General features: G+C 38.2%; 1 protein-coding gene across 1 annotated transcript in view; it reads left to right on the top strand.

The window, feature by feature from the left end:
• Window positions 1-14,725, top strand: part of ANKS1B (ankyrin repeat and sterile alpha motif domain containing 1B) — a 450,874-nt gene that overhangs the window by 266,613 nt on the left and 169,536 nt on the right. Inside the window, 1 exon segment of the mRNA XM_075749435.1 lies at window positions 9,337-9,435. Within this exon segment, the coding sequence (XP_075605550.1) occupies window positions 9,337-9,435 (99 nt within the window).

The following is a 14,725-nucleotide window of genomic DNA, read 5'->3' as shown; positions in this document are numbered from 1 at the left end:
AAGAACAAGCAAAGGAAGAAAAGAAAATTGTCAACCGTTAATCAAATGTTCTCATATTTTTAGAAAGGGTTTGAAGAAAATGGAGGCCATCTCTGCTTACTTCTTGAACTTCAGGGACCTGGCTAGTAATATCTCTGTACATACCATGCAAATAAATCACAATGTTTTGTATAGGAAAAATCATGTAACAGAAATCTCATCTGTGTGCAGTGGGAGACAACAATACCTTATTCAATCCCGCTATTCATTATTCCTCCCTTAGCAAACAAAATCTGTAGGAATACATTAAAATGGGTCTCATCATAACAACTGTTTAGCAGGCAAGCCTGACTGCATGTTTTCCTTGCACCCTTTTAATTTTCACTTAGAGAAAGTTAGTATATTCCAGTTCCTTATTAGCTTACAAGCTCTCTTTACCTTTTACCCTTGCTTCACCACTACAGATCCAAAGCAGCATGGTGGAACGTGAAACACATTAAAACATAGCAAATCAGTGATGCATAGAAAACGCCATTAATTTTCCACTATCTCTCATTTGGGGGAGCTGCTTCATATATCATGATATCTAGTAATCTAATATTAAACACAACAGCAAGTTCAGTTGACCTAGCAGCCTCCAATTACTAGGACAGCTAGGTACTAAAAATGGTTTGGGCACCTGAAAGGTGAGCAGTGCCTTCATTTGGCAGTGCACAGAGTGGACTTCACACAGCCAGGTGAGGCCTCCAAGGCCATATTAAAAATGCAATGAGCTGCAGCAATGGTGAGCTTCGCCACACTTGACTTCACAGTTCCTGTCTCTAGGAGTGGGATCCCTACAATTGAATTAGGCACACAAGACCCTCCCTAACTTAATAGGAAGAGAAAGGCACTTAAGAAAGGTGTTTGCAATGCTAAGCAGAGGAAGCCAGTAGGGTACTCCAAAGCAGGAGTTATATTTGAAAATTTTGCCTCCGTTTGCAGCCCTGCATTAGACATCATTTGGAGGCTGGATTTCCCGTGCTGCTCCCTGCATCTTGACATCCAAGTCATCCCTTTGGATGAGGACAGCTGGCTCACTGTTTCCTTCCAAATTACAATATGAACCAGAAGCCTGACTCTGTAGCTCAGAAGTTAGGATACTTGGTTGAAAGAAATAGTCCTGAATTTTCAGCTTTTTCTCTGCTTTTTTATATTTGGCAGTCACTGGGTGTAAACCAGAAACATTTCTAGCTACAGCACAAGAAGATTGATTGGCCACAGCCAGCTGTCACTGATCTAAAGCATAATATTCCTCTCTGGCTTACTGACTAAACTTCACAGCAATTTAGTTTCAGCAGGACCAGTGAACGATTCCTCCTGAATGCCCTTTCCTATCAGTCATTGCATAGCTTCCTCTCTTTTTAGGAAATTCAAGTTTGAGAAAGACACGTGAATCTGATCTCCCGCCTTCTGCATGAATCCTCTAATGGCTGGGCTGTGCTATGAGCAAGAAAGATAAAGCAATTCTTCTTCCTTCCATGACATTTGTAAGAAAGAGCAGCTGCCAGTTCACACTGTGCTCCTGTGTTTCTGCCTTGGGCATGCTCTGAGGCTTCCTACAAGATCAAGCTCTGAAGGCATCTAAGAGGAGGACCTACTTTCTAGACACACTTGAAGGTCTGACATGGTTTCCAAGCTTCTCCGTCTGCTCAGAATGGAGAGCTTGAACACACGGCAGCCCAAAGGTAAAGCTGCCAGTGTGAGCGGGATTCAGCTGCAGTCAGGAAACAAACAAGTGCTTCCAAGACCTCAGTCCTAGCTTTACGGCATGTGTGAAGGCTTAAGTATTTTCTTGAGCGTGTGTTTTCCTTGCTGCTATTTCACAGACCCTTTCTGTGAATAACCCATTTTTAAGACATGGATCCTACCCAGAATTTTACATTCAAAGTCTTTAATTCTGTGTTTTGTGCTCTCATGGCTGATTTGGGTGGCTTACATTTTTAACAACATGATGAGGTTAATAAAAATGTGAGGGAGGAAGTACTTCTGTGAGGCATTCTAGGAGGTGAACAGAGTTTTTACACTTGTTACAAAAATACCAGTGTTAGCTCCAAGGTTAAACAGAAATCCATGTTAAGTGCAGAGCAGGTACTCAGCATTTCCGTTATGTCTGATAATATGATGTTTACCCCTTCCTGCACTCGGCACACTTACACACTTATTGGAGAAAGGAATATTTTTCTGAGAATTTAGAAGTCTGTTAATTAGCGCACAGTAATATTGATCTTAAAGTAGGACCTTTGAGAAATTTAGCATCTAATCTAACTAGCATTTATCTCAAGTAATCTGAATAATGGTACAATATAGACTCTCTGGAATTTTCATTACTCGAAGTGAAATTATCTTCACAATATACATTCAAGACATTAAGATGTAATTTAGGTAAGTATTAATAATTATTTTATTGAATTATTATGACTAAATAGGCAGACAGAGTTGGGTCAACAGCATTAGTAATTAAGTGGGCCAAGTGCGACATCAGAGGTAATTTTTTCAATTGCCACCTTATCTGTGCAGCTAATTTGCATGTGACAATTGTGTTGGTTGTAATGAATCAGTGATACAAGGAAGAGGGGATAAAAATAGCAGAAATTCTTCCTACAAGGATCCTTGTCCCAGCTATCAGTATTGTTTAATTATCACTATACTTTAATTAACTATTACTGTTGTGTGAAAGGTCTGTGACTATAGGTTCATTTGAATATCAATGTTTGAAAAGCTTTTGATGGCACTGGTTACTTCAGGTTCACTTCTGGAAGAGCTGAATGTGAATGAGAGATGTTTAGAACACAGGTAGACTGGGACTGGGGGTCTGTTGGGACTCCATTTTAAACTGACCCTACTTAGATCACCTTCTCTCTTTATGCATAGTTTGTAAACTCAGGCTCTGAATTGCTATTGCCTCACTCTTACCTATGAGTGAAATGGCCTTTTTTATTGAACATTTCAATATTAGTTTATTATTACTTCCTGACAAAATGACAGTATTATGGAAAACTTTCAGTTTTCTCTTTGGTTTTGTGGGGTTTTTAATTGCTAAGAAACTCATAAGTGTGAAGACTTGACAATAGAGCAAGGTGAGGATTGAGAATGAATATCAGTAATTTAAAAGCAAAATAATTTTGGAAGAACATTATCAAATTATTATTTTGCAACATGCTTGGTACTTTCTTCCTAACATATTTTACAATCAATCTCTTTTCCCCAAGGCAAAATTTCATGCTTCTGCAGGGGATTTTTCTAACATCGTCTTGTCAGGTTTGTAGGTGAAATAACAATTTCTGCAGTATCTCCAGGAATCTGTTAAATCTTTCTGACCTCAAAGTACAAGTTAAGCATTTCACTCAATAATCATTCTTACGGATCTTGTTTTCATGTTAACAGTGGCAATACTAGTGAGAGGCAACCTTTTCACTCGTACTGAAGCTTGCTAAATTCTGGTTGTTTGCCAGTTCTTGTTTGGAAATGAAATGTGTGACACATTGCCTGAAATTTTTGCACTAATAAGGAGCAGTTTTCATTATTGGAAACTACATTTCTCTAGTTATTTCTTGCAAGTCTCTGAGAAAAAACTCTTTTACCTTGAGGAAAAGCTATGTTATGATGAAAATTTATAAGCTGTCTGGCATATGATTTAGACAATGAAAAAATCATGGTCATTCAATGGGTCCTTAACCGTTTTGTGAGATGTCTTTTATTTGCTCCCAGCCAGAGGACACTTCAGATGTCAACTATTTCAAGGGGATGAACTTTGGAAGGATATTAGGATTAGGTGGGCGAGAAGCAAAACAATTCAGAATGAAGAGGGGGCTGTCTTAAGTGAGCCATTGAGGATGTGCTTCATAGCAGTCCTTGTTCCCATTGGTACCAGATGCCTGATCCCTTCCTTCCCATTTGGGGTGGAAGGGGTAAGGAACCATAGAGCTCTTGGACGCTGGTGGTCTCAGTTTTCTGACTTCAGTCTCCAAGCATGTATAATGGAAGATCATTCCCACCTACCACAGCCCTGCTCCCACATCTGAGTGGCAGGAATGATGATACTCTTCGATACCGCAGATCCCAAATTCTTTTTTCCTTTCTGTGCCAAGTCATATTTCCAGCAATCCTGAAAACCCAAGTATGAGGCCTGTTGCCCCAACTCCATTCAGATCCCCCCAGCTGTGCTCCTGCAGTGTCAGGTCTCAGTCAGCCAGGGTGAGGTTCAAATACAACATGTTGATGGTGCAGCAGATTACTACATGGGCGGCTGCGAGAGGGCAAATAGTGCTCCCCAAGCAACAAGAGTGATGCAGCCACCAGTGCTACCCCATCAATACTATATTTACCTCAGAAGTCATCCTTCCCTTACGCACACCAACTTTGCTCTTGGGCAAACCAATTTCCAGTACACCAGAAACGTAAAAAGGATACCAGAAGTTGTTGCCACTTCCAGTAGCACATGGCATGTCCAGTTGAACTTGATCACCATAATGGTTGCTCAGCAAATGAATTCAACTCAGCCTGGTGGGTAGCATCTCTTCCACAGCTTTAGGCACCCGATTCACTAATTTTCCTCCTCTAGCTGACATAGTTGAGCATAGAAAAATCTGGGTTAGTTAGTATTGCCAGCCAGAACTCTACCAAATCTTCTATTCCTTACATAACAATCTCTTATTTTGTAAGAGCGAAAAAAGCTTCAAATGCAAAGTTAATTTTTTCTTTCTCTTTTTTTCAGCCAGTTTTTACTCAGTTTATGTAAAGTGATGCATATGCATTTACCTCCACATTGAGGGTTTTTTTTTTCCAGAAGTTTGATTGCAATGAAAATCCATGAAATCTCTCTCCAACCTTTATGAGGCTTTCAGTCTCTTAGCCACAGTGAAGAGCAAGAATAAGGCCAAAAAGCATATGCAGGTTTGTTCTCCACACCCCCTCCCTTCCAACTTCAGTGGTTGAGTTTTCAAATAAGTCTAGTGATATATCTTCCAGCTGTTGTAAAGCTTCTGTACCATTTTTATTTTACTTACATGACAGAACCAGACATTGGAATTTTTCACCGTAGGTCTCATGCACAGAAAATGTACGAAGAAAGATTAAAAACAAAGCTACAAAAGGTGGGCAATGAGAAACATACAGTCATGCCTGCCATCCTAATATGTTCTTCTAATCACCATATTTTATTATCTTCAGGGACAAACCTTCAAAGTGCTTTTGTTCCTGCAGGATGCAGAATGTGTATTGGTCTTTTTTTTTAAAGATTCTTGAAAGTTGTTCTTTTTTGATAGTAAATGAAGTCATCTACAAGTTTATGAATCTTTTGCTTTGATTGGATTTCAGAGGTTCTTTGAGCTGTTTAATGTATTAAAAGTAGGCTATTTTTAATAGAGTTTTTTTTTTTTTTTGCTATAAATCTGACATATTCCAGATTACATTGTTTTCTAAAGATTCTGTATACATATATTTGTACTTACATACATTTGGAATCTGGTATAAAGGTCTAACCCAGCATTTTTGGGAAAGGCAATATTAACTTCAGGTGGAGAGTGCCAGAGGTGGTTTTGTGTGGAACAACCCAAATAAATGCCAGTAAAATCTTTATCTCATAGTGTACCATTATGTATTTTGTTCTGAACTTATTTATAGGAACTATCTCAGATTTTGGCAAAATTTCTGGGTTTTTAAAATTGTGTTGTTTTTCATATGCCTCCAGTCTCCCACATGCAGGATCGTTCTTCCTTCCTTCTTGAGCCCAACTGTTCTGTGAAACTACTGCCTTCTTACTCAGGAGTTTGGCTTCCTGTATGTGCTTACAGGGAAAAAGATGATATTCCTGAGAGTTATGCGGAACCACAAATCCCAGGGAGGGGGAAGCTACACTCTTTCCTAACTGGAACTTCAGAACCAGAACCTTTCTAATTCATAAGTAAGACTATCCTTATGCATTAACAAGACAGGAACGTCAACAGTGTAAGCTGAAGTGATGGAGATCTGAAGCTGTTCTAGTATAAGCAAATTTTATATATTCTTACTGCTTTAACTCCAAGTAAGTTTTCCTTCCAACTAAGTTTTCCTACAGACTTAAGAAACTACAATATCACAAAGCCTCTTATGTTTTTATTGCATAATAAAAGCATAATAAGCCCAGTAGAGATTGCTGTCCCATATTTCCTCTTATAAGAACCCGTTCTGTATGTAAGCATATCAAAGGTAAATCTTAGGACTCAAATTCTCCAGGTGTCTACTGGAATAATTTCTTTTTGGTGAATGTTTCAGCTAACATAGCTCAGCTATTTTTAAGGCTGAAATAATGTGAAAAGACATTCTTGCATTAATATTCCTTTTAATTACATTTACTGTGTCATCTCTGTAAAGTTAATTGAGGTAAAATTCAGCCCAGCTTATAATAAATGTGTGCATGGCATCTAAGAGCAGGGAGAGAATTTCTCCTCTTGTCTCTGATCTACTGTCTGATCTACTGCAGAAGGAAGTGAGGTTGCCCTCACTCTCAGCGTAGAGGCCTATGGAAGGAGACTGGAGGAACACAGGAAGAGGAATCGGGTAAAAAAGAGAATCAGACTGGGGTTAAGGGGAGAGTGGGAGCAGACACCAGAGAGATAGGAATATGGGGAACTGTTTCTTTCTCTTCACAGGCATGTCTGCAAAGCAGACAGCAGCTTTCTACTACTATCAGTTTACTCCTCTGAGTTAAGCAATAGTGGGTATGTACCAAGTATCTAAAGTTTCCTGGTTTGCTCTTGTGCAAAGATGAAGAACTAGTTTAGCCCCGTGGCAGGAGACAATGAAGTCTGTTTTACAGGAGGGAGGAGTGTCTGCTGCTGTTGACACTGATGGTAACACACAGGGAAAGCTCCAAAACCTGAGCGCACTGAAGGACCAGGTTGGTGCCTTCTCAGACAGGGGATAAGGAGGCCACGTGAATTCCAGGCTTTCCTGAGTTTCAAATATTTCATTTTGTAACTTTAACATGCTTTTAAAAATATACAATACCAACTGCAAAGAAACAAAATATATGAACTAATATGTAAGGAAAAACATAGTGAAGAATTAATAAAATAATACTGTCTCTGCTATGCAGCAACTTTGTTCAAATAGACATATTTTTTTCCTGTGCCTAAGTGTTAGTTGAATTGGGTTTTAAACATTGCAGTATTTGAAGCTGGATGCCAAGGTTACTGACACCAGTAAACACTGTGTAGTAACTCAGTGATGAGTATACCGTGATTGTGTGTAAACATCACACAGTGATGAAAGGTGAAATCTGAAAAACAGTGAAATGAAGTGAAAGCAATAGCTGTAAACAAAATAGCTGCATTTATTAAAATGAACAAAAATGTATAGCCTTTGTTTTGGACTGGATCCTCAGCTGGCTCAGTTTTCTTAAATCCATTTATGCTAGCTATTTTCCAGCAGCTGGAGAACCCAGTCCAAAATGCAGGGGGTTTTTCCCCCTAGTTTTTCCTCTCAGTTTATGGCCTCCTTTAGGTTATTTACAGGAGAAAGGAAGAAAGGGGAAATTATATTCTGTATGTGTTTACCAGGGAGATGAAGGGGGTATTAACCCCGCCTCATCACTATCACTCTTTGCGCAGCCTGCGCTGCACACACTCTTACACCATGTCATGTACTTAAACCAGCATGGTTGCACAGCTTCTCCCTTTGGAGCAGGTCTCTGCCTGCCCTGTTCTGAATGCTGCACACAGATTCTTTCAGGATATGATTTGCAGACTTGTAGTCTTAAATCATACCACTTACTGTGAAATATAATTTTCAATGCAATAGCTTTGCGAAGTTTCCATGATTGCCTTAAAAAGACCTCCCCTAGATTTTGCAGGATACTCTGCAGAGTAGCATTTGAGAGTCCTCAAGAGTGCATCTGTAAACTAATCGGTCCATCTGAAAAGAGTGAAGATTTAGCAGCTGAACAGGGTGAAGTATTGCATATTCCAGTGTGCTTTTTGAAAGAAAGTGATGTTGCTGTGGGGCAGGAGATTTGATATTCAGGAAGAATGCATAGCCGTTATTAAGCCCTGATTCAGCAAAGTGTTTAAGCATGTTCCATTATGCGCCTATTAGCTTTTCATTTTGCTGCTGCTTCAGAGCTCTACTGAGTCAGAAGCAGCAAGCCAAATGGAAAGGTGGAGATGAAGTTTTTCATAGATTTGCTCATATAAAGCTTATTTCACAATGATGTTAAATGAGTACAAATAATAAGAATTCTTGCTTCTAGCAAATTAGTGTCATGAGACTCCAACAGGGGTAAGAGTTCAGACAGGTCATCTGTTTTTTTGCAGGTTTTGTTCACAACTGCCATAGTTAGAAGCTTTTTAAAAAAGAAAAACAAAACCTGAGTTTCTGTCTGAAATGGGGTAGTCTAAAAAATCAATGCAAGATTGCTAGCCTACTTTAAACCATCTTGATTTGATCCCTGGCTGCAATTCCCTTTTTGAGCTATTGTTGTGCCTCCTGTGATTCCTGGTAGTCACTGCCAGCTAATCAAGTACCTTAACCTTTGAATGCTGAACTTACTGTCTAGGTGGTGTCAGACTTCTGGAACTTAGGAGTCGTGTTATCCTGTTTGTAGACCTATAGATCCTCTGCTACTGGTAACAGCTCCTAAGAATAGAGGCTTGAACTGTGGAGTCTTATTTTATGGACTTTTATGGGCATTTATTTTGTGTATTGTTTGAACAGATGGTCTTTTTCTGCTGTTTGCATGTTAGGAGTTATTTGACCTGTCTGCAAGTAGGAAGGTAAGAGCAGTGATGGGTAAAGTTAGGACTGCACTGGTACAAAAAAATTCAGGGGGGTGGGGACTATATGGGGTTTGTTGATACCACTCCCTCTCTTTGGTTTCTCACCATTTTACTAACAAGGAACTAAATAATTTTATCCTCATCCACTCTGCTCATCTTATTCTATGCTAAGTCTGGAGAAAAATGAACTTCGTATATAGCTGGGTCAGGTAGGAGAGGAATGAAAAAATGAAGTTTCTGAACAGTTCTCTTAGTCGTGTCCTTGGTTTCAATCAAATGAAAGAAGATTCACATCTGGTATTCGGCTTGAGTGAGAGCTACAATTTCTCCACTGGCAGTGCTGCCAGCAATATAGTAATTGTACATGAGTTCAAACACCTTCCACCATATTTTGTCATTGTGAAAATGAATGCAATCATCAATAATCTATGATTGTTGTCAGATACTATAAGTTAAGCAAAATGTTCTCTTTTAAACGAAATAGAAGGGCTTGTTTCAGGCTATTGAAGGCGTCTGCTATTTTTTTCATTTTTATTCTACCTTTTTTTTTTTTCATTTTTAGGGAAGCAACGTAATGGAGGACCAGGATCTCTTGGAAATAGGAATCCTTAACTCTGGACACAGACAGAGAATACTCCAAGCAATCCAGCTTCTCCCAAAGGTATAGTTTCTGTTGTTATCCAAGTGAGGGAACTAACACCTACAGCTTTCATGTTGTTTAAAACACTTTTTTTGAATGGAGATAAACATAACTCTCTATTGGTTTTGTACACGTTTTTTGCATATGCAAATGTGGCGTAGCATAATGTCATTGCATTGGACTCACTTCGTATAGATGTAATTGACAAACAAAGCAAAGGAGACTAAAATCTGTTATTTGAAGTGATGGCCGTTTAGAATTTATTTTATTTATTTTTGGCTTTTCAATCTGTTTGTAGACTGTCATTACATACCTGTAAATAAGGCTGTCGATAAAACCCAGCTGTTTGTCTGTACATAGCAATTGGCCTGGAAATACTTTGTCCTTTATAGAAGTATTCTTAAAAGCCTTGGCTGAAACATTGTTTTCCTTATACCTGCCTTTCATGTAAGATGCAGACACTTCCTGCAGGCTTCATATTTGATTTGCTGCTGTATACATGAATTTACTTCTCAGCTGTGGACAGAGTAACTTGCACTCAGTTTTCCAGTCATTTTTGGTGCTAGCTGATTTAAACGATGGATTCTAAAATCAGTGATAGAAGGGGATTGTTCTTATATTTTGTGTACCAGAATATATCAGTGGAGGCTTCTACTAGCATTCCAAACAAGAGAGCGAGCGGGTCTAGCATGAAAACTTACTATTTGATTTTGGAAAGCTGCACAAGGAGAATGAATGAGGAGCAGTAGACACCAGTAAGGCTCAGAAGGTTGCCACATGTGATACATGCAGATACTTTGTGCAAGATACTAGGGCAGGAATAAAACCTAGTGTAAAGTGCGTGGAGTGTTCTGGAAGCAGCATGTGTAGAATAATTGAGGTAAACAGAGATAAGACAGCTTGCAGTTTGGTAATACCGGAGAATGAGAAGAGTTATTAAAGGACTTTTCAGCTTAGGGCATGAGGCTGACATTGCTGGAAAAGGCTTTTTCATGCGTCTTACCAGATGGATGACTTGTAAAAGAGAACAAGAGCTTCCTTTGTATGGGAAAAATTAGAAGTTGTGAACAATTTCTGTATCTGGATGTGTTAGTCAATACATATATAGTACAATATGAGTCTGTGCACTGAAACACCAAAGATTATTAAAGACAATAATATTCCACATACCATATTAGACAAGTGAGATAAATGGTACAAGTACTAGGGAATATAAAAGTAGCATTTGATGAATTACAATAGATATTTAAGGTTTAACTATGAATTTATTAATCTTTCAGCATTGCTATTATTCAAACAAAATTTTGCAAACTTAATCCCTGCTCTTAGCAGATGAAGTATCTTTTCTGTTTTTCATACTTGTTAGAGAGATCAGCTTTCTTGTATTCTTGTTCACATTTTTCAAAATTAATGCATGGGTTGTAATATATATGAATTTTAGTGCTATCCGCACTCACTAACTGGTGTTTATGAAAACTTTGTTAATAATGTCTGCTTTTGGAGAGCATACTAATGCAGAGAACAGATTCTGTCGTAGAACTCCAACTGAGGTCTTTTTAAAATGTGCTTAATGTGAGAAAGGAGGACAGAATCAAGATCTAGAGATACTCTTGAAACTAGTTGAGAACAAGATGGTTATGCAGTTACTTGGAAGAATCAACATCTTCTGAACCAAAGATAATTAAGTAACACAGAACGGCTTGAAGCGTGGGCTGAATAATGGTGAGGTAGTCTTTAGCAGCTTCCCTGTTAGGCTAGAAAAAACAGTCCTGAAGGACCACATTTTTAATGTGTCTTTGATGCAAGAATGTTACGCCGAAACAAAGGCAGTTGAAAGCTGAAGCTGTGCATCACATTTCTTCACTTAAATAACTCAGCAATACAAGAGAGCTTACATAGTAAAAATACATAATTACCTATTCAAAACAGTTCTCTTGAAGGCACAGCTGTCGGAATAGTTATTGGGGCCCAAAAATGGGGATCATGGTAATTTTTATCTAATGTAACCCACACTTTGCTGTATTCACAACAGCTTGCTGAAGATCTAAAAAACTTTCACATCATGCAAGGAACTGTGAAACATTTCAGTGTATCTGTTTGTTTGTTGATAAGTTCAGCTCTGTCATCATGCATTTAAAATAGTGCATACGGTCTAAATATTTTAAGATCTCAAACCATAAATGGAGTCTCGCTAATTTGAATCTCATTAGATAAAAATTCTTTTAGTTTGTTTGTTTTGAACATGTACCTCTTTTGTGTTCCTCATTTAATTTAAAACTTGATGACTCCGTGTGTTTTGGTACTTAATAACATTGCTGATGATGTTATTTTTAGTTTTACTGTTAATGTTTTCTGTCTTGTGATACTTTTTAACTCAGATGTTGATGTGGAAGTTAAGCTTTAAAAAACATCTATGGAACCACACTTCCTTAGAGCCATATACTCAGGCAGTATTGAATAAGCTTATAGGGTAAAAAACAAGTGACAAATCTATTGTTAAGGTTTTAAAATACTCTTTTTTTAAAGCTCTTTTTGTTATTCTCATCAATATTTATCTCTGCAGCCTGAAAATGCAACAAGCATTTAGTGGCTGTAAAGAAAGACTGTCTTTTTTTACTCATAATTGCTGGCTTCCTAAAGGTTGATGAATTTCTGTATTTCAAACACAAGTAGCCTGTTCAGGAACCACTTTCTAGAACTTGAAGTAGTTTGAAGTAGGAAAACCCCCCACATACCTGTCCAAATATAGATTAATTAATCATTGTAGTTTCTTACGCAGTGTTTCACCAGTATAAAAAGGTATGTTTACCCAGATTACTCAAAATATTTTTTCCTGATGATTCTGTATTTGAGGAGAACATTTCATAAGAGGGTAAACTGGTATGTTTGTAAGAGGCAGAGTTTAAATCTTTCAGTTAGATTTCTGCTTTTCAAAATACCCTTTTTTTTGGGGGGGGGGGGGTTAGAGCTAGTAGTCCAAATTCTCATCTCACACTAATATAATTTAAGTTATTCAAGTTTCACATTAATATTAACTAGAGCACTTTATGGCTTATTATTATTAGATAAGGTTAAGACACTCCAGTTGAAATATCATTTGTAAAGTTAATTCTTGAAACGGAAATATTTTATACATGACATCAGAGCAAATTTTGTAGCAGAGTTTGATATTGCATTTAAGATATTTTTTGTGTGAAAAGAATGAAATCCGTAAAAGTTTGGAGAAGGATTTTATATGTTTTATTGAAAGGAAGTTCAAACGTGTTGAGAGGCAGAGACAAGGTCTAAAAACATACTGAAGTAGCAAGTACAAGGACTTGAGAAAAAAATTAATACTGAGAAAAGAACTGTGTGCAGGATATGCATAATTGACTAAGAAATAATAGCAGTCATGATGCAACATTTTAGCCATGTTTTAAGTGAAATAGGAAACCCAAGGAGCATTGTCAAGTTATTTCAGCATCCAAAACCTATGTGCAAGTGACTTCTCAATGGGTTCCTCAAAAGCTAAAATGTTTTTGAAAATAAGAATTATCCTAGCTTATCTGAGAACTTAGATAAGAAGAAGGATTGGTTTTGTGTGGGATGCTCAGTGTATGGCTTCTTCTCCGAGCTCATAATGGGAACACATTCTCTCATTTGACAGATGGAAGAAAGATGTTAGCTGAAAGCAGCTTTCTCCTAGCTTCAGAGCTGAAGTATGCAGCTTGTTCCTTCCTGCATGGAGAGGTCTCAGCACAAAGCAAGGTTGGGAATCTTGTAGCAGTGGTGTGCAGGCAGCCAGCCTCTTTCCTGGGTGCTTTGCAGAACCAGACAAGAAGTAAGATTTGAGCAGGCTATGAGCACATGCTCTCTGTGAGTAGTGTTATATGAGCAGTAAAGCTATGCTTCCAAAAAGTGCTGGATCTATTACTCATATGTAACACTGTTTTGTGCAAGCACAGTAAGTCTGGAATTTAGGAAAAGAGAACTACTGTGCATGTGCACATTAACTATGCTGTGTATGTAGCAGAGAAAGACCACATCATATGTTTGCTATTGCTATATTGCTGTTGGCTTAGACATCCCAGAGCTTAGCAAGCTAATTTGAATCCTGGTGGTTAATTCTCTTCCATTCACAGAGCTAATAGGTAGATCATTCCAACTAAAGGCAGTGTACAAACTAAGAGATGCTGCAAAGTGCATATCATAATGTTTATGACCCTTTCTGGCTATGACTTCTTGGTTCTGGTCTGCTGGAAGTGAAAGTGAAAAAGAGAATTCAAAGGAAGTGCTTTCTACTCCTTCTAATGCCTCTGGGAATTACTTCCCTGATTTGGAAGGAGGCCACTCACCTGCTCATTGCTTATAAGACCTTTAACCATAAAGACAGAAAAAAAGTGTTAGAATCCTGCATAATATATGAATTTTTCAATTCTGAAACACAAAGGCGTAGCCGACATTATTTAAGTAATGCAGCACAATAGGAATGGATCAGTAAAACAAGGCAGTTCGATACATCCATGCTAGTTCAGGGTGTTTACTTCAGACTAGCTTTAGACTGGTCCCGTAGACTAAATGTCCCCTCCATGCATGTGCTTCAAAACTGTCTGATGAAAGCAATCTCACAAATATTTTCCTTCTTAACTGAGCCTATCAGTGAGCCACTGTAGATATGACATGCTATCATTTATCTGTATCACGTAGATAACATTAGCACATCACTGGCCTGCCACCTTTGCCCATACTCTGGCTTCCCATGCTTTGCCAGTGAGGAGGTGTACAAGAAGTGGGGAGGGAGCATAGCCAGGACAGGTGATCCAAACTGGCCAAAGGGATATTCCATACCATATGACGTCATGCTCAGTATATAAATTGGGGGGATTGCTGCTCAGGGACTGGGCTGAGCATTGGTTAGCAGGTGGTGAGAAATTGCATTGTGCATCACTCATTGTATTATTTATTTTTTATTTTATTTTATTTTGTTTTGTTTTATTTTATTTTATTTTATTTTATTTTATTTTATTTTATTTTATTTTATTTTATTTTATTTTATTTATCTTCCTTTGCTGTCCTATTAAACTGTCTTTATCTCAACCCACAAACTTTACTTTTATTCTGATTCTCCTCTCCATCCCACCAGGGGGGAGTGAGTGAGCAGCTGTGTGGTGCTTAGTTGCCAGCTGGGGTTAAACCATGACAGTCTTACTTCTCTTCCTGCTTCTTTCATACTTTCTTATTTGTGGGTGACTCCGCAATGCCTACTGCTGGCTCTGAGAATAGTCAGCAGGTGAGGAAATATGCTATAAGAGAGGAAGCGCTATTCTCTTTC

The sequence above is a fragment of the Balearica regulorum genome, chromosome 1 (genome assembly GCF_011004875.1).
Source record: "Balearica regulorum gibbericeps isolate bBalReg1 chromosome 1, bBalReg1.pri, whole genome shotgun sequence".
NCBI lineage: Eukaryota > Metazoa > Chordata > Aves > Gruiformes > Gruidae > Balearica > Balearica regulorum.
Note: the sequence above shows the minus strand (reverse complement) of the source record. Positions and strands in the feature narration are given on the sequence as shown.